This window comes from Rutilus rutilus (genome assembly GCF_951802725.1).
Source record: "Rutilus rutilus genome assembly, chromosome: 19".
NCBI classification, from domain to species: Eukaryota; Metazoa; Chordata; class Actinopteri; order Cypriniformes; family Leuciscidae; genus Rutilus; species Rutilus rutilus.
Genome location: NC_140232.1, coordinates 11,205,217 through 11,232,800, shown reverse-complemented (window position 1 = coordinate 11,232,800; position 27,584 = coordinate 11,205,217). Strand labels below are relative to the sequence as shown.

Genomic DNA, 27,584 nt, shown 5'->3' with positions numbered 1-27,584 from the left:
TCTTCTGATGGAATATGATTTCTGGGAGAAGTAGCGACGTCAGATTCAAATTCTTTTGAGTTGGATCTAGGGTTGCAAAGGGGCTGAATATTTCTGGTAAATTTCCAGAAACTTTCTAAAAGTTCCAGAAAATTTCCAAATAATCCTGAAAAGTTTCCAAAAGTTTCCAAATAATCCTGAAAAGTTTCCAAAAATTCTGGAAACTTTGCAACCCTAGTTGGATCTTTTCAAATTTAACAGCACAATGGAAGATTATTATGCAAAACGATAGATTGACTTGGAATACAGTGCATGAGTCATCTGGACCACATTTATGATGCTTTTATGGTGCTTTCGGGTCCTTTTTGAAGCTTTCAAGGCTTTGGTCCCCCTTAATTGTAACTGCATGTTGAAGTAAATTTTTCCTTTTTTGGAGACAGAAACCTTGGAACAACATGATGAGGATGAGTAAATGAAGACATTTCTGGTTGAATAATCCTTTAAAGGCAACGTCACCAGTGTCCTGGTATTCGTAGTTCCAGTCTCTGATATGAGGGAGTGACCTATGGAACATTCATGAACGAGCTCCACCCGTCTACTCAGCAGATCCACTGACTTCAGTAGGGAAGGAGTGCACTACAGCTCTTACATAATACTGAGTCACATGTTCTACACCAGGTATGATATGGTTTTACAGATGCTTTTTGGCCAGTTTATCAATTTATCTATTATTTATTCTAGACAGTATGACATTTTGGTGAGTGTAAACTGAATATATTGTAGGAGACGCATCATTCCTCAAAGATAATGACTGCTAGTGCTCCTGCCAGCTGTGATATGACAGTTTGTTTTAGCATGCACAAGCACATTTACACGTGATTGCATTTGATAAGATAAAGACAATCTGTAATTTGTGTAGTGATCAAGGCCTGCGTGTTTAAAGCTACTTGTTTCAACGAACAAGAATATCTGAGAATACTTCAAATTTGAGTGGTCAACAAAGGGTCTGATCCTTAAATCTTTATATTCATTTTTATATATAAGTAAATATCCATTTGTGAAAAAGTGTGACATTTTGATTAATTGTATTGTACTTCAAATCCGATATATATATTATATTTAAAAACTGCACTTGCAGATTGCACTTGTCTGTGTTCATTTGTTACCATGGTTTTTATGTCAAACCTGTGTTTATTTAATTACCTTATTTTGTCCATAACAGGCACAATACTGGCATAAACAGTATATATCTATGTGTACAATATGTATCACATGACTAAACGTGCATTGGTTTCAAATACCTCTGTTTTCACAGTCCACACTACAACGCGAAAACGGCATTTTCAAATTTATTCAAGTTTGAGAGCGTTTTCAAAAAGCGCACTATTCTCTACATTAGTCCACTAATATAGTCCACTTGAAGGTGAAAACGAGTGAGTGAATTCAGAGCGTGGCGCCACTTTTGCATAGTTTGTGCTTGCTGTTTAATAATCATCTGAAACGTAGAAAACTGGCAGCTCCAGTAGTAATGAAAAGATTTATATTGAACTCTGCCATGGAAACTATGTATAAATCTTAATTAAACAATTTAATAATCAGTTAAAAAGGAATTTATGCCTGCACAATATTACACTGTATCCACATTGGACCAACGGTTTGGAAAATGGATGGATTGATGATTCAGCTGCGAGCGCCATCTTCTGGTCAGATGTTATTCGGCGCGCAATTCTCACAGTGCACTATGGGTATTCTCTAGCCATTGAGCATACAACATGCATTGTAAGATTAAATGAGTGCACTCATTAACGTCCACTCTGGTTTCGCACACCACTACAAATGGTTGTCCCCCTATAACAGTGTCCTATTAAAGGGTATAGGGGGCGAATTTGGACACAGCCTTTGTCTGATCTCGGTTGGTCTGTGTATCGTGTTTTGGTTTTATGTTACCCTAAGAAGTGTTATTTTGAGTTTGTTTATTAAAGAAAATGTGTAATTAGATCCAGCTCTTTATTTTCCTCTTTGCTGCGCCTCAATCATGCTGACAGCAGATAATATAATATTAATTAAATAAAAGGCCACTTAAGAATGTACACTTAAACTAAAACTTAAAATGCTTATATTGCAGTGAAGCACGTTGAACATGCAAGCATTATTATCAGTGAGGGAATGGAATGGTGATTCATTTGTCTTGTTGACAGCAGTTTGGATCTTTACATCATTGTCTAAAGATCAAAGGTCAAAAGAGACACAGGTCAGTTTGAGGCTAAACATTCTGCTTTTCAGGACAAGCTTAATTTATGCACAGACCTTTTTATCAAAAGCCATAATAGACAAGCCGAAGATAGAACTGACAAGATTAGATTGTTTCTATGTCAAAATGCTGAGGAAAAACTTGTCAAATTTGTCCGGTTGACCTTGATAACAATAGCGAGTTCATTCTTTGGTGTGAGAAAACCCCTTACTGGAAATTACTTACATGTGGGGGTAATGCACACTGAAAATGACTAAAAATAGATTTGATTCAAGAATTAAACTAAGTGACCACACCTTATTGTTCTTATTGGAAAGGTACCAAAGTAAGGGGTCACACTGAGTATGCAGACATACTTCTTCAGAGCCTTTCAAAGTGTCCATTCAATCATTAACAGACTCAGTCACTGGATTAATGTGAGTCATTGGAACCATGTGTTTAACCACAGTTTATAGTCAGCATGAAATTACAATTTTGTTTAACTAAGAACTGTCTCTCAGCTCAGTACATTTTTGGCCATTTTTGTGAATCCCAACTGTCCAAATAAGAGCGCTTGCACACCATTCCCCAGCGAGTGATCAAATGAACTCTACCCTGCATCTCCATTTATTTTCACAACGGCATCTGGAAAATGTCCTGAGTGTGGGCGGGTTTGTTTGTTGCAATGGGGAAAATGACTTTTCAATCATGTAGTTTATATAAATATATCAGCAGATACAGTATGTAGCATACTTTCATGATGAGTAATTAACTGTGCCTTTCAATTCGGTGAACACATTTACTCTAGATTCACATCTATTATAGAATTCATATTTTATACTATACACATCTACATCCTACATTCAGTGACCCCAAAAACAATCTGGACGCTCAGAATATACAAATATATCACTGTCTTTGCATTATATAAGAAAACACTAGAAAGCTCTGAAAGAATTTGCAGATCATATTTTGTATGTAACACAATGGAATTCATACATTTTACTTGTGGCTTAAGTATTCAAATAGTTTTTGGTGGCCACTCTATACAGAATAGGCTATAGCAACATATAGACATATATAACTATATTAATAAAAACTTATTTCATTGCAAGTAATTCATGTATTTCGTATTAATCCTCATATATAGTTCATTGTCTGATCAAATCTGAATGAGTCACATCAATCTTTTGCTACTTTGTTAATCAAATCAAAAAGGTAAATGTCTGAGAGCTTTTCTGTAGAGATTTTATGTGTGCGTGAATGTTATAGAGATAAAAGAGAGTAGACAGACAAAGCACAGTATGAGGTGAGATTGAGCCAAAAGATTCAACATCATGATTAGATCATATCACTTAATCAAATCTGACTTGACGATATGAGTGAGATCTTGGGTAAAATCAATGGCACATTGTGCGACATCAACAACCAGTTAGGTCAGACTGAACACATCGTAGCCAAAACTTTAGTCCCCAATCTTTGCGTTGATGTTGAAAAAGAAACGGGTGAGATCGAACGACAAAAACAAACTACTGGAGACGCAACAACATGAAATGACCATGTTGCAGAGTGGTTAAGAGTTACTCGAGACTCTAGTTTAAATGTGTACATAGAGATTTTTTTGTTGCTCATGACTTCTGGAAAGAAATAGCACAAAAACTGGACAAAGATAAAACCTTCTAGTGTGTGTGTTTGTTTGTGCACACCATTAAACTAAAGTATTGAAAGCATTTACTAGCATTTCTGTCAAACCTTAAGTACGGTTTGGGCTTTAGAAACTAAGGCAAGAACACACACTTAAAGTGGAAAAGTGTAATTTCAGTGCATAACATAATTGCAAAAATAATGATTTGTTTTCAGACAGGTTTTTTTTTAGCACTCCCCACTTCTGCCATTGGTTGAAAAAACAGGTTGCCCCACCCCAAAACACTTCATTGGCCAAGCTGTTGCTGTGCTAGGCTGTTTGGATGTTCAAGCAAACAATGTTTAAATAACACAGAAATGTCCAAACAAACAGTCCCTAACGAAACGAAGACAACCCATGCCACAGATGAGGGATATTGTAAGAAGTCCCCCTCTGGTGAAAATCAAGTTTTTAATGTTGTTAATATGTCTATGTGTTTTTTAACGTGCTTTAAGACAAACCATGTGCAAATTCGTAAGCCAGCACCATTCCTGAATATTTTCTCTCTGTCTAGTAAAAAAAAAACGCGGTTTGAAATCGCTGGTGTTTCTGACGTCACAAACTTCCTTGTAACCAATCACGTCAATGTGCCGGCAGGCTTTAGCATATCATTAACAGCGAACTAGCAGGGGAGTCTTGAGAGATGCCAGGTTATCCCAGTATATTTTTTTGTTGATTTGAAAAATCGGGTGGATTTAGCAATATAGCGGGTGTATGATGTACATTACAATGTTATAATGAACTACAGTATATGCCTTTATCCACTGATGTTCTGAGTTGTCCAAAGTGTTTCTGACGATTGTTAGAAGGCAGACTGAAATGGTGAACGGGAACATAGTTTGTGTAACATTAGCAACACATTATTAGCTGTTTGATAACATAGTCAAGCAAAATTCTAATCATATTATTTACTATTATCTGTCAGATGTTGTAAAGAGCGATACCATTGTGCAGCGTTTACCTCAGTAAGTAGGCCGAGTGAATCTGTGAGCTGGCGTGAGTGGAGGCGGGGCTAATTAGCATATTAATATATCCGCATATACTAAATGAAGCAAGGGTGTAGAGTTGCATTCAAGCTATGTTAAGGCATGATGCATTTCTTTCACCGGAATTTTTTTTTCTAATTTCATTTTGGTGATCAAAGATGAGTTTTAAAAGGATACAATTATTGACTATTTAAGACTTTAAGTTACACTTTTCAAGGTAGTCAGCCAACAAATGGTCTCTGCATGCTGAAATAAGGGAAAGCTTTCTAAAAATTAAAAATAACAAAAACAGCAGAACAAAGCAAACGACCAAATATGTTTCATTGCTAACTTTTCTCCTCTCTCTCTTTTACAGGTCTGTTGCGCTTGACTTCTTGATGAATGCAAGCGGACACCATACAAGGCTTTGCTGTGCGTCTGTTTACAATCTCCTGTTATTACATGATACACACATTAATCAGCAGCAGGTCCATCTGATCACCATGTATGGTCGTCCATCGCTCGACTCAGGAGGGATGGATCCCACAAACAATTTGATAGCGATGAGTCAACATGGGCTCCTCCGCATGGACTCTGTGCACCATCCAAAATCAACTACACTCTAAAGTGTGGAGACTGTGTTGAAGATGATTCAAATCAGCAAGACGTCTCTTCGTAAAGAAAATGGCATTTTCTTGTACCCTTATGTATTTGTTGATCAAAGGCTGGGAAATGCCCCATACTATGAGGGTCCCCATAGAATGTCATGCTTATGTAAAGCACACGTGCACACACTCACGCACACACATACAATGTGAGAATATTCTCAGAGAGATCAGTGTGTGTTGCTTAGGTTGTTCTCATGGACCTGACAGGTTCAGAGGGGAGAAAGGAGACCCTTTCCTCCATGCTTTTGTCACTGGAACACGCACTAATGGAGCTGACACTGAAGTTTGCACTCATTTGCCTTACAACGGTGAGAAACACCCAGACAGACGTGTAGAAATGCAGGACATATTCAATGAGATTAAGCTGTCAGTCACTGACTTGAGGAGCACTCTGGGAAAATATATTTAACTAGCATTAACTATAGCATGGGAATATGTGAGGTTGAGAAAAGCAGTCTGATTATACTAATTCTACATTTATTTCAGTCTTAATATTAGCTTGATATCTTGATGTATTATATTATATATCTCTAAGGCCAATACTATGGATGCACAATATATTTGCACCACAATATGTCGGTTATCTGAGATCTTTTCTTTTTTTTTTTAAATCAATGTCAGTTGATATTGCACATTATCATTTCCCCCTTTTTACATTTATAAAATGTTTTGGTCATCTTACGCTCATTTAAAGTTGCAATGTAACACAATGTACAGTTTTTTCTGTATTGTGATTTACATCCAAGTAACAGGTTATCGAAAAAGAAAAAGATAATTTAGGGCAGGGACTTGATTGGATGGAGACAATTATGAAAGCGAGGTTGAAGTCTATTGTAAGAAAGGGAAGGGTTTAAGCGGACTAAATAAAGAAGTCTGTCATTTCACTGAAGATCGACATTTTATAATTGTTTACAATCTATATATATATATATATTTTATTTATTTATTTATTTATTTTTTGATATGAACATTTAGGTGAATATATGTTTCCATTTCATGCCAACTTTAAAATTAATCTTTAAAACACCGATCATTAAAATATAGCCTACTGTTAAATGTAATCTTGAGAAGATCTCAGAATGATAATCCACTTTTCATACTGTACATTATAATACGCTATTGTGATGCTAAAGTTCACTTAAATACATTACAATTTTAATTTTCAGTGTTTTATTTTTAATTTATATAAAATAGTATAGAATTTTAAAAATCACCTCATTTTTTAATGGTGTATCCGCATCGTCCAGTCTTTCAATGTTGGATAACATAAACCAATTGCATTTTGTGCATCCAAAATGATTGCATGATTTAATAACACTAAATCATGACATCAAACAGATTAAATGTACAAAAGTATTTCATTTCATCGTAAATACAACAAACTCTGTACATGAACAGAATGCATTTAGGGTCAAACTACAATAATCAAATGTCAATCAAATCACACCACTCTAAGCAGGAACAACTGTCTCAATAAGGTCCAGCCACTTGAAACCAAATTATTTCCAACATAAAGGCTACATAGAAATATCAGTGTAAACACAGAACACCATGGACTTCACATTTTGGCTTTTCTGCAGCATTTCTGCTCTTATCCACTGCTTTGAAAACTAGCACCAAAGACCCTTAAACCTTCAAAGAGAGTTAAGAATCAACTTCAGAAGTAAAGCGGTCTACCAGTTCAACACAACCCTGCCAAAACTGGGCCAAACAGAACTGCATGAATAAATGAGTTGGTTTACATTATCATTTTACTGTGTTTTACAATACTCACGCTAACAGGCTGATGGCTGTCAGATGGAAAAAATCAACTCACCGGTTTGTGTGGGTGTGTATGTGTGTGACACGCACAGATTTCCCAGGATGACACACACAATTCCCTACGTGCTGGTTGGTCTGCTTTGTAGAAGCAGCCTGCTCTTTCTGTACTTTTTCTCTCTTTTTGTCTGCTTTAAGGTCAGTTCTTTCTCTCTCTCCCTCACTGGTTTTTGCTCCCGTCTACTTAACCTCTGTTAAGTCCCTCTCACATACTGACACACACATGCTCTCGATCTCTCGCTCTCTCTCGCTCTCTCTCTCTCTCTCTCTCACTCCACCACTACAGGACTTCCTGGTTGACAAGGGTTACTATGGTAACATACAGACTGTGTGCAGAGGCCTGGCTCACTTTTGGCTGCCTTCACTAAAGAACATTTGAATAGGCAGTCAGCCTTTTGTGGCCATAAGGTGATATTTCACAGTACGGGGTTAAAGACTGGAGAATTCAAAGACCAAACCACATCCACCTCCTGACGTTTCTCCTCTCATTTCGCTCTGCTCTGTCCTTCCTGTGCTCCCAACCCCACTGTTTTTCTACGAGCCACTGCTTGTGTGTGTCTGGCCATACATGGCCAACCAGAGGAGGACAGAAGTGACTAAGTGAAAAGTGAATTTATGCTTGAGAAATTTTTGAACCGCTAATAGACAAATAAACTCAAATAAAGGCAGAGGGCTTGAATTGAGAAACATGCCCAATTCTTAGATATGTCAAGAAAGTGTAAGATTTAGTGGAATGGTCTCAAACTACAGGAAAACATAACTTGTGAAAAAAGTAGGCCTACACTGAAATGTTTTGAGTACACATACTTATGCACACCATAGTTGCAAATTATTTGATCAAAAGCAGTAAAAACAGTAATATTGTGAAATATTATTACAATTCAAAAGAACTGATTTCTACTTTAACATAATTATTATAAAATGTAATTAATTCCTGTAATGGGAAAGCTGAATTTTCAGTAGCCATTATTCCAGTCTTCAGTGTCACATGATCCTTCAGAAACCATATACTGATATGGTGCTCAAGAAACATATTTTATAGATGTTAACCTTATCATTATATAAATGACTGCTCAGACATTGTACATAGACATGTCCTGTCATCTTCTTAGGAACTGTGCTAAAAGATACTGAGGGTAATTGTGGATTATCACATACAGGTACAAAGTACTCATGATTTGATTTACAAGACTTAAAGGGATAGTTCACCCTAAAAATAAATTTAAGTCATAATTTACTCACACTGGTGTTGTTCTAATGCCATATGCCCTTTTCTATGCCCTTCTAAATTGGCAGCACTATATTACTTTATAGTAAGTCAAAAGTACCCTACCAGTAAGTCAATACAAAAACTTTATAAATGATATAATGACACCAATCTTTCTGCAATACAGTTCAAATCGGTACACGTTTAGGTTACTGTTTGACAGAAAATTGGCATCATATCATTATTATTAACAAGTATTTATGTTAACTAGCTAAAAAAAAAAAAAAATGGACTCAGGCCTCAACACTAAGGATTTTTTCTTCTGACCAGGGGCCTCATTTATAAAGCTTGCGTACGCACAAAACGGGGCTGAAAACATGCGTACGCCAGTTCCTGCGCAAAAGGTGGGATTTATAAAGAAAAACTTGACGTGAAAATATGCGCACCTACACGCAAACTCTGACCCATGCGTACGCACATTTTGGAGACGGAGCAGTTTGGCGACACCGATGGTGAGTTGGAGTTAAATGTCTTTTTGGTCACTTTTAGAATTTAGAATTAAAATTAAACATAATACAGACAGATAATACAAATATAATTTCACTCACCAAGCCTGTCACTTGAAGCAAATATCCATTCCTTCTTATGTCCGCGCCAGCGATCGCGTTGGGCCGTTTAGTGAAACTGACGCAGTTTAAATAAATAAAATAATGATTTAAACTATGTTTTACTTCTGATATAAACATTTAGATTAAATATGCCATTCAAATTATGGAGTTAAACACTTAAACATGAAATCATACTGAAAAGTTACAACATTTTTTTATATTCAATTCAATCAATAGAAATATTTGTTGTGGATGCGATTGTTTTTGAACACTTTTCCTGTGGCGTGCTTTAATGTTTTAACCACAGAGATAATTGCTTATCATGATAATACCAGATTGTCTGAGAAAATAGTTTCGTGCAAATAATGCCCAAGGCCTATCTGTTTCCATTAAAAATATAAATCAATTAAAAATACAATTCGGCCAGTGGAAAAGATTGAGAAAAACTTTCTCTGAAATGTATTTTACACTATTTGATTTATAGGCTATTCAAAAACAAGGCAAGGATAGACAACTACTTGATTTGTATTAATGTAATGTTTCTTGTACCGTTTATATCATTTGCATATGATTATTCATCCACGTGATAACGTTTAAGTTATCACGTGGATGAATAATCATATGCAAATGATATGTAGATGAGGATCTGCATAGTAAAACTAGGTGTTGTAAGCTCCATATATGGTTATTTCGGGTGGAGACGCATGTGCGCACAATCTTCCGCTGACTGGGATTTATAAAGTGAATTCTGCGCAGGTACTGGCGTACGCACGGTTTTATAAGTCTGAATATTTTTTTGCGTACGCCATTTTTGGCTTTTATGCGTACGTACATTTTTAGTAAGGTTCCTACGCACAGTTTTATAAATGAGGCCCCAGGTCAGATAAAGCAAAAACTAACACTAGCCTAACTAATATAAAGACAATAATAAACATAAAAGACAATAATAAAATAATAACAAATGCAATAGCACAAGTAAATACAAGAAAAACTGTTCCCCATGTACATACTATGTACTTAATATAGCAGTTACAATAACTGGGTTATAATTAGGTACTAACCCTGAACCTATCCCTAAACCTAACCGTAACCCATGTAGTTAGCTTATATTATGAGGCTGCTTTCACTTTAAGACCTAATGCATGGATCCGTTATATTGACACACATCCGAAAGTTCCTTAACATTTTTCGTTCACTTAAGACATAACCGACTGTGTTTACGTGGATACTCATCAAGACAGGCATTTTGACATAATTTTGTGTGTACTCACGTGTCGGCTCAGAGGTGGCTTTCTGTGTGTGCGCACTCTAGAACTACTCTTACAGGTCACTTAATTTGACAAATTAAAATTGTGGGGTAATGCAGCGCTGTTTTACTTGGTCAAAACAATCATACTAAATATGTTTGAGTATGTTGAAAGTGGTTATAACGTTACTCTATGCGTTCGCATTGGATGACTTGCGTTGCTAAATGGCATGCAATTAAAATATATGGTGGGGAAAATTCTGTTTACTTTTACTACAAATAAAGCTTTTTTTAGATTTTGCTATGTAAGCCATTTGACAAAATAGCATCGTCTCTGAGGCATGGTACAAACATGTTACTCGCGTTAAATCAAGAAAACAATATATTCAAACAATAAGACTAACCGTGTTGAACTATATAACAATGTTTACTATTCTGTTGATAGAGGTCTCCAAACAGCTGCTCACCTGCCTAATAAAACATAATATATTAAAGCATCTTTGGTGTTTCTGTGGTCTCTACGGAAGTAGGAAATCAAGGGTAGCACGGATATGATGTCACTGACAGGCGATGCAATGACAGGGTCCGTTACACTGTTTAAAATCGCTGATTTCTCTGGATTTAAACATTGTTAGAAACATTTGGGATAATGTAGACAACAAATATATATCTTTTAGTGGTTTTATGGATATTTGAATCCAAAATATCTTACATGTACACATTTCCCCCCGGTTGCTCTGCTCCTGGGAGTTCAGGAGAGAGTTTGCCAGGACGAGGTTCATCTGCTACTATAGCCCCGTTCGGGCCAGACAAGTATTGTTCTGAGACATGATGTCTCTCCTGGATGGCTCTCCAAGGGAGATTCCCCTCAGGAGGGATCTTCTGTCTCAAGCTGATGGTGCCCCATTGGGGTGCCCCATTTATCACCCGTGACTGGAGATATAAATCTCCATCTGTGGGTTTGCCCCTGAAGGGACCAAATCTTGAACTCTGGTCTCTCAACCAAGGTTGTTGAGACCATTCTAAACTCTACAGCCCTCTACCTCCCCTCCATGAGGAAACTGTATGCAATCAAGTGGAGTCATTCAAGAGTTTCAGCCTGAGATTTGTCCATTGTATTGGAGGGTTTGTCCATGGCACCATTTGAGCCTTTTGAGTCAGCTTCAGAGAAATGTCTGTCTCCTCTTAATATGGCGTTCTTACTTGCAATTACTTCACTGAAAAGGGTAGGAGATCTGCAGGCACTCTCTGTTGCTTCCTGCTGCCTAGAGTTTGCTCCCGGCATGGTAAAAGCTTTTCTTTACCCTAGACCGGGTTATGTGCCTAAAGTGCCTACAAATGTAACACACTTATGTTTTGAAGGCTTTTATCCTCCTCCTTTTCAGATGGAGGACCAAGAGAAGCTCAATTTGCTTTGCACTTAATTGTTACATCCACTGCTCATCTCAGTGATGTAAATATGATCAATTGTTGGTCTGATTTGGTTCACCCAGACGGGGCTCCTTGGCATCTAAGCAAAGAATAAGCAAGTGGATTGTAGATGCTATCTCTCTGGCTTTTAGGCGTGTGGTCTTCCTTTGCCTCTAGTCATAAGAGCCCACTCTACGAGAAGTATGGCTCCCTCTACAGCATTATTATCAGGGGTTTCCCTTCAAGAGGTTTGTGATGCGGTAGGCTGGTCCTCTCCACATGCCTCCATCAGATTTTATAGCCAGGATATAGAGTCCACAGCAGGATCTCAAATGCTTGTGACTTAAGTTGTGCTCATTATGATTCACACTTGGACGGGCATTTGTTCAGTATGGCGTAGTGGGTATGAACATTCCCTTTGCGCCAACATTCTGATGCAGCGTTGAGTTCCCTCAAAAGGAAACGTCTCAGTAACAATTGTAGAAGGGAACGAGAAACTGTGTTGTCTACTTCAGGCAATACTTTATAGCTTCAACGGTGCACCGTCATCCATCCCAGGACGATGTCTCGCCAATGAGATTGGAGTGATTTCACACGTGCTTCAGATGCAGTTAGGCAGAAGTGTTCCCATAGCATCAACATTCTGATGCAGTGCTGAGTTCCCTTCTCAGGGTTACAGTCGTAACGAGATGTTTTAACGTTATCATATCATCATTCATAAGTAGTAATTTATCATATTGATCTGAAGTCTCAGTGGAACAACTTGAAGTTTCAAGAGCACAACAGTGATTGTTCTTCAATCCCCCCTTGTGGAGTTCAAACCTACAATCCGGTCTTTAACCACTAAGCCACACCACCACCATGATAAAAAGGAACAAAACGGTAATAAAATGTATCGGGCACAACTGCCTTAGTTCTGAGTGTGGTTTTTTATGAATTTTAAAGAGTGAATTCTTGATTACCTGAACTCGTTTATGCATGTGTGGCATTTTCCATTGCTGGCTTTTTTCCACTGGATCTTGGGAAGCCAGCTCGTTCTTAATAATTCATTGGTTTGGCTCAGTAGGGCAAACCAGTCTTAAATGGTATAGTCTTACAGTGTGTGTGTGTGTGTGTGTGTGTGTGTGTGTGTGTGTGTGTGTGTGTGTGTGTGTGTGTGTGTGTGTGTGTGTGTGTGTGTGTGTGTGTGTGTGTGTGTGTGTGTGTGGCAACCAGACTATTGCAAAACAGAGGAGAGAAGAAAATACATTTCACAACTGACAGTTTAAACAGGAGAATGCATGAGGTGAGACCAGACGAGAGGAGAGGAGAATACAGAGGTCTTATACTGGAATGAAAGTTCAGTGTGAGACTGAGGAAAGAGAAATAAACCATTGAGAGGGCAGAGAAGAGTGAGTGATGAACTATAGAGGAGAGGAGAGAGGGCTTAATAAATGAGAGGCATGTTATTAATGGCCGGTCTCCTGCAGCGAGCAGATATTTTGTCTGCCAGTATGGTGATCACTGGACCGAAAGAAACCTCATCATAACCTGATAAACAATCTACCATTCTTTTTCAGTTCTGTACTAAACGTACAGATGAACCTCATATAAAGAAAGAAAGCACATAAAGGCCCTTCTTTAAACCAGGGGTCTACTGCATTTGTGAAAATGTTTAATTTGCATAAAAAAAGCGCAATACTTCAACTAAAGCTAATGTTAAGCAGCTAAAGTTCAGCTTAATGTTTTAAATGTATCAAGAAAAATTAAATTGTAATGTGCATTACAGTAAAGTACATGGCTTTGTAGATCAATAATGATAATACGACTGAAAAGTTAAATGTACACTACCGTTCAAAAGTTTGGGGTCGGTACGATTTTTTTATTAAAACTTTTATTCGGCAAGGATGCTTTAAATTGATTAAAAGTGCCAGCAGAGACATTTAATATTACAAAATATTTGTATTTCAAATAAATGCTGTTTATCAAAAGAATCCTGAAAAAAATGCATCATGGTTTCCACAAAAAATATTAAGCAGCGGAATCAAAAAAATGATATTAAAAATGTTTCTTGAGCACCAAATGAGCAAATTCAGCCGTGCCATTACACACATAAAATATATTCTCAGATATATTCAAATAAAAAAAAACTGTTATTTTAAGTTGTAATAATATTTCACACCATTAATGTTTTATTTACTGTATCTTTGATCAAATAACTTCACCCTTTGTGAATATAAGATTCTTCTTTCAAAAACATTACAAATCTTACCCATCTCAAATTTTTTCCCAGTGAAGTAAATGCATTAATATAGTACTATACACGTTATTACAGACAATTATACAATACATTTTATATAATATAACAGGGGGTCTTCTGCTATGTCTCTGATGGGTCCAAAAAAAGATTGTCAATCCCTACTTTAAACAACATCCCAAACAAGCACAAATCCTTCTCTATAATGAAACTACACTCTGAAATGGCTATGATTTGTCAACTACTTCTACACTAAATTATAGAGTAAACATGTTGCACCAATACTGACAAAATATAACCAAGGGCTTAAGAGATACTGTGAATGGCAGCTAACCACTGCTGATTATCAGCATGACTCAGTGTTGCGTAAGAGGAAACTAAGTTCACCACGATGGTAAATATTTACTCTTGACAAGTCTCAGACCGCACTGCTGAAATATAACACTCAATTAAAATGGATTGATTGCTTTGTGACTTCAACATTTGAATCTTCTGGAACAAGGGGTGGCTACTGTGCATTAAATGTGCAAGATACTAAAACAAGTGCAAGAACTACAGCCTATACCAATCAAATTCAAGCAGCCTCAAATCTACGAAATGACAACAGCAACAGACAATGCTCCAGATAGCACATCCATGTGATGCTTCAATAGACACAGACTTCAGTGGAGACATGGACTGGTTTAGCGTAGGGGAAAAAAATCACGGTTATAGTTACCCCATTTCTATGAGGAAAAAGAAGAGAAATATCAGCAGCTTTTGGACATGTACTGTAGCATAATCGCACCTCAGGCGACCACAGTTCAAATCCAAGCTCATGGTCCTCTCTCTCCCATTTCACCTTCGTCCAACATATATACTATTCTATCTAAAAAATCAAATAAATAAAAAACTATTTTTTTCAACAGATGAATTATGTATGATAATTACATGATTGTGTGATAATTGACAATTATGTTTATAAAATGATTATTTTGATTATTATTAGTATGTTATTTTGGTATTATTTACTGTGCAGTATATACTATTATTTATTAATATTTAAAATTAGCTTTCAGATTTCAGTTGTCATTTTAATTTTAGGCAAATAATTAATATTTTTGTTGTGCTTTTTAGTTTAGTTTTTTTATACATAATTCTATTTAGCTTTGGTTTATTTTATTTCAGATTTAGTTTTATTAATTTGAGCAATTAAAAAAAAATGTATCTCCGTTGCCAACATTTTTAATTTTCATTTAAGTTTTGTATCTAATATTTATACAAAGTTCTGTCATTAAACTCTAGATGCCGCAGGCTGAGAGGTGATTAACTCAATATACTTGAAATCCACATTGTTCTATGGAGTGCCGCAGGGATCTGTGTTAGGCCCTCTATTATTCTCAGTATATATGATGCCACTTGGAAATATTATAAGGAAACATGGAATTAGTTTCCATTGTTATGCTGATGACACTCAAATATATATTTCATCACGGCCAGATGAAAACGCTAAATTATCCAAATTGACAGAGTGTGTTAAAGATATAAAAGATTGGATGACGCATAATTTTCTTTTATTAAATCCAGACAAAACAGAGGTACTACTTATCGGTTCAAAAAACCGCCCACAAAACCTCTCGCAATACAACTTTAATATAGTAGGATGTCCTGTTACTTTATCCTCTACAGTAAAAGACCTGGGTGTTATACTCGATTGCAACCTGTCTTTCAAAAATCATATTTCATATGTTACAAAAACCGCCTTTTTCCACCTTAGAAACATTGCTAAGCTACGTAATATGCTATCAGTTTCTGATGCAGAAAAGTTAGTTCATGCATTCATGACCTCGAGACTAGATTACTGTAATGCTTTATTAGCCGGTTGTCCTGCATCCTCAATTAACAAGCTACAGTTAGTCCAAAATGCCGCCGCTAGAGTTCTTACTAGATCAAGAAAATATGATCATATAACACCGATTTTATCATCACTGCATTGGTTACCTATAAAGTTCCGTATTAATTACAAGGTATTGCTACTGACTTATAAAGCCCTAAACGGCTTAGCTCCAGTCTATTTAACGGATCTTCTATCGCCCTATAATCCATCGCGCTCTTTAAGATCACTAAATTCAAGGCTTTTGGTCATACCTAGGATATCCAGAACCACCAAAGGAGGGAGAGCATTTTCACATTTAGCTCCAAAACTCTGGAATAGCCTTCCTGATACTGTTCGTTGCTCAGACTCGCTCTCCCAGTTTAAAACTAGATTAAAGTCGCATCTCTTCAGCCAGGCATTCATATAATATTTTTAATCTTACAGTTCAAATTACAATCCGGCCTCTAGTTAATAAACGCCAGAGGAGAACTGGCCCCCGACTGAGCCTGGGTTCTCCCAAGGTTTTTTTTTCTCCATTGGGTCACCTGATGGAGTTTTAGGACACTATTAGGTCACTTGATGGAGTTTTTCGGTTCCTTGCCACTGTTGCCTTTGGCTTGCTCAGTTGGGGATATTCTGGGGATATCTAATTTGATTTTATCAATAAATTCCACTAGAAACAAACCTTGTTGTATTATTTTAATTTAATACTGTGAAGCTGCTTTGATACAATCTGTATTGTGAAAAGCGCTATACAAATATACTTGACTTGACTTGACTTGACTTCTCTGTAGGGCACAGCTGATTGGTTTCTGCTGTATCAGTAGCCAATGAGCTGCTTGCTGCTCAACTTTCAAGTACTTGGTCAGCAACTGCCCATAGAAGTTTGCAACGCCCTTTTAGAAGCCCTCCACCTTCCCCAGCTCCACCTGTACAGATCTGCTACGGGTAATTCGTGTATGCTATTTTACAGCAGCAGCATGTCATGCTTGCTCACAGCAGTGTGTTGTGTATTTAATGGCAGTAGCAAGTCATGTACTTGCTCTGCAGCAGCAGCAATAACCAACAGCAGCGGCATAGCAGATCTATTCCACCAAGACCAAACATATCAACATTGTCATATACATTATCACACTCTGATAGTTGTCATGACATTTTTTTTATAATATTCATATATATTTATTTTATTTTTAAATGAATTTTTTTTTTTAAGTTTTAGTTTTAATTAACAGTAACAAGGGTTTCGCTGTAAAAAGTCATTTTCTGACACTTATCTATTTCCCATTTAATTACTTTTCACTTTTATCTTTAAAAAAAGTCAAACCAGCTTCTGACATGCACATGTTGAGATGTGCGATTCCATCTGCATATCTTATCATCCTGTCACTGACTGTCTTCTTTTAGCATCCAATTTCATTGGCAAAAAATAAGTTCTGAATTTTGACGTACAAACAAAAAAAAACCTGTTATTTTAAACCAGAAATATTGAAAATATCTAGTCATTTTTCCTTAAATGAGTAAATTTGTTTTCCCCCACGTTGTGGACAAGGCCTCCTTGCCAACTGTATCTACCTTATGAATAAATGACCGTTGTCAACCTGTCAGACGGGGAAGTAGTAGGCTATGACAGGAAACACAGTCTGACAGGAATCTAGCAGATCAGGCTCAACAGCTTCCCATGGGACAACACCTCTAACAGCAAATTATAATATTACAACTTTGCATTCACACTGTCGCTGACCCAAGTGGATCAGTTTTTGGTCAACATTAGTACCAATCACTTTAGCAGAATAAGATGTCTTACAGGCTACTAAGCGAAATTACCAGCCAATTCACACAAAGTACCAACATTTGATGGCTGGTGGGTGTGAATTTCACTCCCTGGGTGTAAACCGTCAAGCATGCGTCTCCACAAATGTTACAGCAAGAAGGAAAGTGACAGAAAGGTTTATCGGTGTTTCATGTTCAAGATCATCTAAATATTTACTTCAAAACAGAACAGAAGCATACTGTTGAGTAAAAGAGAGTCATGAAGTTTGAAGAGAATTGAAAGAGGCGTATTTACCGTGAGGAGATGTTTCCCTGGAATGAGTAGCACAGAAAGAAGCAGAGAGAGGGAACAGATTACAGCCAGCTCTGTTTTTGCTGGGAGGGCGTTTGCAATTTACTCCGATTCTGTGACTCAGCCTTTGTGTGTGTGTGTATGTGTGTGTGTGTGTGTGTGTGTAATACACCATTCTGGGCAAGCCAGGATCATACATGAAACTCTCTGTGTCTAACGAGTCCAAAGCTCCGTAATAGTTTCCATCCCATACTCACATACATATACACACACATGCACAGCTGGAAATAATAGAAAGTCCCATGCAGGCTGAGGAGAAACACCCTCTTGTGTGTTAAAATCAAAAGAACAAATGAGTGCATTTCCCTTCCCACACACACAGACGGCATGTTTGATCTGCAAATACATCAGCTCATTGTTCACTTGAGGACAGATCATCACTTTCTCTCTCTCTCTCTCTGACATACAATTATCTCATGCCTTCATGTCTTTTCTGTCATTCAACCGAACACAGCCTTGGGGCTTCCTTTATTCCAGTCATACTGTCAGTGCCTGAGTAATACTAATAACGCAAAACATGTCAATTGAATTGAAGATGTGCCCTCTGCTAGAGCATGAGACAATCAAATAACATCACTATGTCCTTCCAGTTCAGCCACGCAACATGCTTTCTGACTATTTCCACAGGCAATGAGGTTTTGTGACCACTTATGTCCATTAAATTAGAGGATACTTAAACTACTGGGCTGACCGGTTAAAATGAGACACTCTATATTAACATCAACCTAAAAAACACATTTCAAATTACTGTCTATGGTTGCATAAAGAGAAAATCTTGACATCCGCCTGCTTTCTTTGAAGTGGCAATGAACTGTGTAAAAATCACTGGACTCAATCCATTCGCAGTTGGAAGATTATCAGTAAAGATCTTAAATTTCAGTGTTATTCATTTACTTATGAAGGTAAACAGCGACAGAATTTTTATTTTTGTTGAACAATTCTTTTTGGTTGTAAAAAATATTCCACTGGCAATACTGTTTAAACCAGCACTGATATACACAAAATGAGTAATCAGCATATGGTGATGTTAAAACATGCCTCTTTTGATGAGCTATTTTTGTTCAAATGTGTACAGAGCTGAGGTTAACTGTAAAATTGAGCATAAACTGTAAACCAATGACAGCTTTGCTTTTTATTCTGAGAACTTGTTGGAAATAATTCTTTGGAAACTAATTATTACACACAGTGACTCATTAAAAGTACTGTTTTGTAATGCACACTTCCGAAGAACCCTTTATCACAGTCTTATTTCAGGTAAAGGCGGTTTGATGTGGATGAGATCATTCATCCTTATTTACCTAAACCACCTTCCTTTCCTTATATCTCTGATATCTCACAACAGTATGTAATGAGTGGTTGAATGAGTCACAAAAAGACTGTCATTCTAGATGGGAAATCACTGCAACTATATAGTTGCACTTTTGAATGGTAGTTTAGGGTAAATCAACCATTGTAAGACATTCAGACCAAAAATACTGGAGGAACCGTTTAATAGTGAGCCAAGGACACCTACCGTGCTGCACGTCTGCTGATGATGAGGATGTTTGTTTTCTTCATCAAGCTGAGCAGCCTTTAAGCGCAATCTTCAGTTCACTCAGAGACCCCACTCGGCTTTGACTCAATGGCTTAGTAAGCCTTTCCTCACTTCTTTTCTTCTTCCTCAAGCTCTGTTCTGCCATCCAAAATAAATATTTAACAGTCAGATAACGTGATCAACAATCAAAGGTCACATACTGCTCACTACGCCATTCTCCTCCCCCTAATTTTTTATGAATTTCCCACTCGTATAATTAGATTTCTGGGGTGTTACTGTAAATGTAATTTTATGCTGATAACCAACTCATTGGACTCACTGCACAAGCCAACTGGAACAAGTTATAGAGGGGTGCATGTATGACATCAGAACCCGGAAGACTAATTCGCCAATGGCTCCTTTGCGGTTTTTCTATGGGGTTTCATAATGGGGTTTTTCGGTTAGTGTGTAAAATAACACATTAAACATTTTGTTCTACAACCATAGTGAAAACGCAATTTTGATGCATTTTTGAAAACATACTTTTTTAATAAGTAACCAGATAAGATAGCTTGGGGAGTGAGTGTGTGCAGTGTGCTATATGTTGCAAAACAAAACGTCAAAGTATTGTCAAGTTATGTTTACCACAGGCTTTATTTTACTCTTACATAAAATATATAAATCCCAATAGGAAAATCTCAAAGGAATCAGCAGCAAATGAATTAGTCTTCCAGGTTCTGATGTCAAACCTGCACCACTCTATACAAGAAAACGTACAAAAGATTTCCATTAGAATTAAGTAAATATTTCGCTGACCTTCTGTGAGTTTCAGATTCATTCTGATGATCTGATGTACCCAACACTTGGACAAACCGTTGAACACTTCTGCCATTATTGCCCAGTAAAAAAACATAGTTCATTGAACATATGCTTATATTTTAATTTAGCAAAAACATTCTCCAATTGTGGGGCATGTTGTTGTGACACTATGCAAGTTGTCACGATGGCACAATGGCCATTAAACAACCTATTTTGAAGCTTTTTCTGCTATACTTGCGCAGTAAAAATGGAAACACAAAAATATTCCAAGGTAACAAATGGTTAAACGGTAACAATTGATGAGCCAAAATATTATGACCAGTCACAGGTCAAGCGAATATGGTTGATCACCTCCTAACAAGCTCACATGTCAGTGTCTGGGTAGATGGTAAACAAACAATCAGTTCTCGAAATCAATGCGTTGGATGCAGGAGAAATGGGCAGAAATAAAGACGTGGGCGACTTTGACAAGGGCCGAATTGTTATGGCAAGGCGACTGGGTCAGAGTGTCTCTGAAATGGCAAGGCTTGTGGGTTGCTCTCAGTCAGTGCTGAGAATTTACCAACAGTGGTCTGAGAAGGGACAAACCACAAACCGGTGACAGGGTGTTGGGCCCCCAAGGCTCATCGATGCATGAGGACAACGAAGGCTATCCTGTCTGGTCCGAGCCAACAGAAGGTCTGCTATGGCACAAGTCACAGACCAATCAGAGTGTCCACCATCAAAAGTGCCTACAATGGGCACACGAGCGTCAGAACTACACCTTGGAGCAGTGGAAGAAGGTCATATGGTCCAATGAGTCCCATTTTCATTTACATCACGTGGAGGGCCATGTATGTGCGCGCCATTTACCTGGGGAAGTGATGGCACCAGGATGCACCGTGGGACGACGACAAGCCGATGGAGGGAGTGTGATGCTCTGGCCAATGTTCCGCTTGGAAACCCTGGGTCTGGCCATTCATGTGGAAGCAACCCACAACATTGTTCCAGACCAGGTACATGGTACACCCCGTCATGACACTGGTGTTCCCTCGTGGAAGTGGCCTCTTTCAGTATGATAATGCACCCTGCCACACAATGTTCAGGAATGGTTTGAGGAACATGATGAAGAGTTCAAGGTATTGCCCCGGCCTTCAAATTCCCCAGATCTCAATCCAATTAAGCATCTGTGGGATGTACTGGACCAACAAGTTCGATCCACAGCGGCTGCACATCGCTACAGGACTTGAAGGTTCTGCTGCTAAGGTATTGGTACCAGATACCACAGGACACCTACAGGGTCTAGACTAGAGTCCATGCCTCGGTGGGGCGGAGCTGTTTTAGCAGTAGGTGGAGCACAAACAGCATATTAGGTAGGTGGTCATAATGTTTTGGTTCATCATACACCATCTTATCACCGGCCACTTTAAAGGGATACTCCACTTTTTTTGGAAATAAGCTCATTTTACAACTCCCCCAGAGTTAAACAGTTGAGTTTTACCGTTTTAAAATCCATTCAGCCGAACTCCGGGTCTGACGGTACCACTTTTAGCATAGCTTAGCATAGATCATTGATTCTGATGAGTCCAGTAGCATTTCTTTCAAAATGACCAAAGAGTTTCAATATTTTTCCTATTTAAAACTTGACTCTTCTGTAGTTAAACCGTGTACTAAGATCGACGGAAAATGAAAAGTTGCGATTTTCTAAGCCTATATGGCTAGGAACTACTCTCATTCCGGCGTAATAATCAAGGAACTGTGCGGCTGTACCATGAGTGCAGCAGGCGTAGTGATATGACGCAGCGCCTGAAAATAGTCCCCAGCTCGGTAACTTCTTCCAACGTGACCGGGACTAAGTTTGTCTAACCTATTAGACCTATTTTCAGGCGCTGCGTCATATCACTACGCCTGCTGCACCCATGGTACAGCCGCACAGTTCCTTGATTATTACGCTGGAATGAGAGTAGTTCCTAGCCATATAGGCTTAGAAAATCGCAACTTTTCATTTTCCGTCGATCTTAGTACACGGTTTAACTACAGAAGAGTCAAGTTTTAAATAGGAAAAATATTTAAACTCTTTGGTCATTTTGAAAGAAATGCTACTGGACTCATCAGAATCAATGATCTGTGCTAAGCTATGCTAAAAGTGGTACCGTCAGACCCGGAGATCGGCTGAATGGATTCTAAAACGGTAAAACTCAACTGTTTAACTCTGGGGGAGATGTAAAATGAGCATATTTCCGAAAAAAGTGGAGTATCCCTTTAATGCTATCTGTTCAACTGCTCGTTAATGCAAATATTAAATAAATAAATAACAATACAGATTCTAAAACACTTACGGACACTTAAAAAGTGTGAACATGTTCTGCAAAATATAATTCGTTAAATTCTATAAATTTGGTTATATTTCTGACAAATATATGCCCCAGTTTATCAGTTTATATTAAATCCATTTGACCGAATGAATGATAATTGTATATGCAATTAAAATACATATACCTTTAATACTAGCTAGGCCTAAACATTTGTGGGAAAAGTCTTGCCCTGAGAACGCACTTTTAATCTTTAATTTTGAACATTTATTTTTTTCTGATATAGCTGACTGTTGTGTGAAGGTCAGTGTGGTTTTATTAAGTTCACTTTTAACCCAGCAGCGAAAAGAAAAATATGATACTGGAATTTTTGTTTGTAGGACATGATTCACAAATGTTATTCTAATTTAAGAGGGTTTTGAACTAGATGTTTGAAAATAATAAACCAACTGCTATAGTGCAAATAAAAACTCAAAAACTAGACCTTGTCTAAACTTCCATGTGTGTCAACCAGCCCCGGTACTACCGTATTTTGATATTTTAAGGTTGAAATGTCATGTATCACAATGTTGACAATTCCTCCTTATTTATTCAGTATTTCTCCATATTCAGTCAAATTAAAAGAAAACTATAGTGTTAACTATTAGACTTTAATATCTAACAGCCAGCCAACATGCAAACAAACGAAACCAAATATAGCACTTTCTCTTATTAGCCTACACACTGCATTTCTCACGCCCAAATCCGTAATTCCTCTTCCCCACCCTTCCTGACTATTTTCAACGACTATTTTAAAGGAAAAAGCTCACCCACTTTATATGTAGACGACTTCTCCTGCACTTAGCCTTACATATTAAATGTTGAACATGAGCGTTGTTAAGAATTAGGATTAGAATAATGGCTAATCAAACTTTTGTCTTTCTTCTATGTTGTTGGGAGTTTTTGTTTTCCTACACAATACTGACACCTGGCGGAAATGTTCAGTAGTGCAAGACATTACGCTTTGTGAGGTGACGAATAACTGAGAATAAAAAGTCAGTCCTACAAACTGTTTACATAAAATGCATTTAATACAAAATTGTTCAAACATAAAACATATGTAAAAAAACGTAAAAACATTGTTCATATTACATATATACATATTTACAATACATACATATATTTTTAAATCATATTACATACATATTTACTTTTTTTCTTTTTTTTTTGCAAGTATATTCATAAATAATTAGAATGTAAAATAATTTACAAATGAGAAATAGTGCAATTAGAGAGAATAAAAAAAAAAAAAAAACATTTCCACAGTGCAGTGATAGATTTGTACATTAAAGCAATTCTGAAATTAATTGTACAAAATACATTCAACGAACCAGTTTAAATGGGATGAAAACTAGTCATATGGTTGTAAGGAACCCAAGGGATGACGACACAGAGGACAGGTCCCAAACGTTATGAACACCCTCATGCCGCACGGAGTACAAACACATTTATGACCACAGCTCAAACGAATGTTTGCCACATCACTGTAACACACTACACATTCCTCACAGTCAGGAGTTTCATGATCTGAGGGGGAAAAGAGAAGAGATGAGGTGCTGAAACTACATGTACTCGATCATGCAATGACTGTCATGCACTTATGAGATTCTTACCTGTGTTGACGAGATTAGGGTCTCTCTGCTCCAGCATGCTCATTTTCTCCTTCTTTATTTGTAGCATTTCTTTATCTTCAGTGTGTTTGATGTGTGTGAGAGCAGGACAGGACCTCCTGGTGAAGATGCAACGTCTCTTTTTGGAGCCTATAACGCGGATACACAGATCACATACACTGTTAGGCAGGGGAAAAAAGAACTAGGCATATATTTATGTCCCTGGTTTGCTTAAGCCTCAGGGCCACAAAGGTTCTGTGAAATCTTGAAAGAAAGAAGAAGATTTTACCTAATGTATTTTTAGAGTGGTCAAAGTTAACATGTTAAGATACTAATTAAATTAAATTATATAGAGTGGGTACGGAAAGTATTCAGACCCCCTTAAATTTTTCACTCTTTGTTATATTGCAGCCATTTGCTAAAATCATTTAAGTTCATTTTTTTTCCTCATTATTGTACACACAGCACCCCACATTGACAGAAAAACACCGAATTGTTGACATTTTTGCACATTTATTAAAAAAGAAAAACTGAAATATCACATGGTCCTAAGTATTCAGACCCTTTGCTGTGACACTCATATATTTAAGAGCAAATGAGAATCATGAGGTCAAAGGAACTGCCTGAAGAGCTCAGAGACAGAATTGTGGCAAGGCACAGATCTGGCCAAGGTTACAAAAAAAATTCTGCTGCACTTAAGGTTCCTAAGAGCACAGTGGCCTCCATAATCCTTAAATGGAAGACGTTTGGGACGACCAGAACCCTTCCTAGAGCTGGCCGTCCGGCCAAACTGAGCTATCGGGGGAGAAGAGCCTTGGTGAGAGAGGTAAAGAAGAACCCAAAGATCACTGTGGCTGAGCTCCAGAGATGCAGTCGGGAGATGGGAGAAAGTTGTAGTAAGTCAACCATCACTGCAGCCATCCACCAGTCGGGGCTTTATGGCAGAGTGGCCCGACGGAAGCCTCTCCTCAGTGCAAGACACATGAAAGCACACCTGAAGGACTCCAAGATGGTGATAAATAAGATTCTCTGGTCTGATGAGACCAAGATAGAACTTTTTGGCCTTAATTCTAAGCGGTATGTGTGGAGAAAACCAAGCACTGCTCATCACCTGTCCAATACTGTCTCAACAGTGAAGCATGGTGGTGGCAGCATCATGCTGTGGGGGTGTTTTTCAGCTGCAGGGACAGGACGACTGGTTGCAATCGAGGGAAAGATGAATGCGGCCAAGTACAGGGATATCCTGGACGAAAACCTTCTCCAGAGTGCTCCGGACCTCAGACTGGGCCGAAGGTTCACCTTCCAACAAGACAATGACCCTAAGCACACAGCTAAAATAACGAAGGAGTGGCTTCACAACAACTCCGTGACTGTTCTTGAATGGCCCAGCCAGAGCCCTGATTTAAACCCAATTGAACATCTCTGGAGAGACCTGAAAATGGCTGTCCACCAACGTTTACCATTCAACCTGACAGAACTGGAGAGGATCTGCAAGGAGGAATGGCAGAGGATACCCAAATCCAGGTGTGAAAAACTTGTTGCATCTTTCCCAAAAAGACTCATGGCTGTATTAGATCAAAAGGGTGTTTCTACTAAATACTGAGCAAAGGGTCTGAATACTTAGGACCATGTGATATTTCAGTTTTTCTTTTTTAATAAATGTGCAAAAATGTCAACAAATCTGTGTTTTTCTGTCAATGTGGGGTGCTGTGTGTACAATGAGGAAGAAAAAATTAACTTAAATGATTTTAGCAAATGGCTGCAATATAACAAAGAGTGAAAAATTTAAGGGGGTCTGAATACTTTCTGTACCCACTATATATATATATAATCAAAAAGTAAATAAAAGAAAATAAAAAAATACTTGCCTATTTCTAACAGAAAGTGTTATGGCGGTGCAATGATGAATGAGATCCTAATCAGGTTATTTTTGTGCTACTACAGTATATTTTTTGGAAGTAATCAAAATGTAGCACAAAATATAGAACAAAAATAACCAGCTTTTTTCGACAAAAAAAAAAAAAAAAAACCTTTGTTATGCCCTCAGAACACAAATGATACATCAGAAGCCTCACCAAGCATCATCACTGACGTGGTCTGTCCATAGACGTCCACCATCGCCCAGACGGGCCACTTGGCGTTCAGAGCGGTTTGTGTGGTTTGCTCTGTCTGTGTTCTGCCATCAGAGCTCCGTATGCGCAGACAGCCGTTCTTCTTCAACCAGAACTGAATCTCTGAGCCAGGGCGACAAATGCCCACGGGAACCACCGCCGCCGCGAACAGTGGAGATTGGGTCAAGTCTGGGATGGCCAGAGGGGGTAAAGTTGTCTGCTCGGGTAAAATATGCGTGAATCCAACCCGCAGTGCTCCGTGCCAACGCCGCACGCAGTGCTTGACGACTCTCAGGCAAACTTTCTCCTGTATCTTCACCTGTCGCCCGCTGAACGTCAGTCCGTGGCAGAATGATGAACTGTCCCTGGTGACGCGACGACCCCCGTCACTCAGCGTTATCAGAGGACCCTTCACTTCTGAGTGGAAACAAATCGCTCTCAGGCTCCCGTGCGCGTGACACACGCACTTCACTTTCTCTGGAAAAGAAATAAAGGGTTTGTCATTTGAAATTCATATCTAAGTGACCACGCGGTGTGTTGTGGACATTTCTGTTATGATTCATTTGTCTTTTTTGCAATACACGCAAATACTTAAAAACGCAATACATGTAGGCCACTGTACAGTAATTTGCAAAATAATTTAACTGGTTCTTTGTTCGGTTCAAAAGAACCGATTTGCGAACTTAGTCGTTCCAGCTGTTCAACTCACTGACGGCAATAGCGCTTTATAGCCACTAGAGGCCGCCGCTGCTCAACTGTCAAAATCACTATTTTGGACAGTTTCGTTTCAAGCATCACGTTACGCACATTATTATCGAGCTCAGATTCTACAATGTTGCACGGTAAATAATAATTTTATATTATTGACGCATAATATAATCTATTTATTTATTGACAATTTTATTGTATAAATTACTGTAAACTAATTGGTTGGTTAACGTTCTTAAAACAAAAATAAATTACATTTAGAAACTTGCTAATTAAAAAAATGTAAATAGCCTACCAACATAACTATTTTTAAGCTTGACATATTGCTTTTTCATTAAATTATATTGTTGAAAATTTACAATTTGGCTCTAGTGTCATCTTCTTACCTTTCGTTTTCTCTGTCATCCTGTTTTCTTAAGCAGCTCCTGATATCTTCTGCAGGCTACATTCGTTTCTATATCTAAG

The 27,584-nt window shown here is 37.9% G+C and overlaps 2 protein-coding genes across 6 annotated transcripts in view; both read right to left on the bottom strand.

Moving 5' to 3' along the window:
- Positions 1-23,511, bottom strand: part of sorbs3 (sorbin and SH3 domain containing 3) — a 65,436-nt gene extending 41,925 nt beyond the window's left edge. The window contains exons 1-2 of one of the 5 annotated variants that reach the window (XM_084388446.1): positions 23,465-23,511; positions 19,542-19,700 (exon numbers count right to left, since the gene is read on the bottom strand). Coding sequence is in view for 1 of the 5 variants with exons in the window: in XM_084388442.1 (XP_084244568.1) it covers positions 12,778-12,804 (27 nt within the window). In the remaining 4 variants the exon portion in view is untranslated. Of the gene's footprint in view, positions 1-7,342; positions 7,553-12,777; positions 12,900-17,971; positions 18,047-19,541; positions 19,701-23,460 lie in introns of those variants that run through there. The other 4 variants (XM_084388445.1, XM_084388443.1, XM_084388442.1 and 1 more) reach the window with 4 other exon arrangements.
- Positions 23,512-23,863: 352 nt separating this feature from the next.
- Positions 23,864-27,584, bottom strand: LOC311278088 (E3 ubiquitin-protein ligase NEURL3-like). The gene is made up of 4 exons (XM_084388669.1): positions 27,506-27,584; positions 26,376-26,888; positions 24,304-24,450; positions 23,864-24,217 (listed from the first exon to the last, which is right to left on the bottom strand). The coding sequence occupies exons 1-4, from the start codon at positions 27,522-27,524 to the stop codon at positions 24,042-24,044; spliced, it is 855 nt and encodes a 284-aa protein (XP_084244795.1). The 5' UTR covers positions 27,525-27,584; the 3' UTR covers positions 23,864-24,041.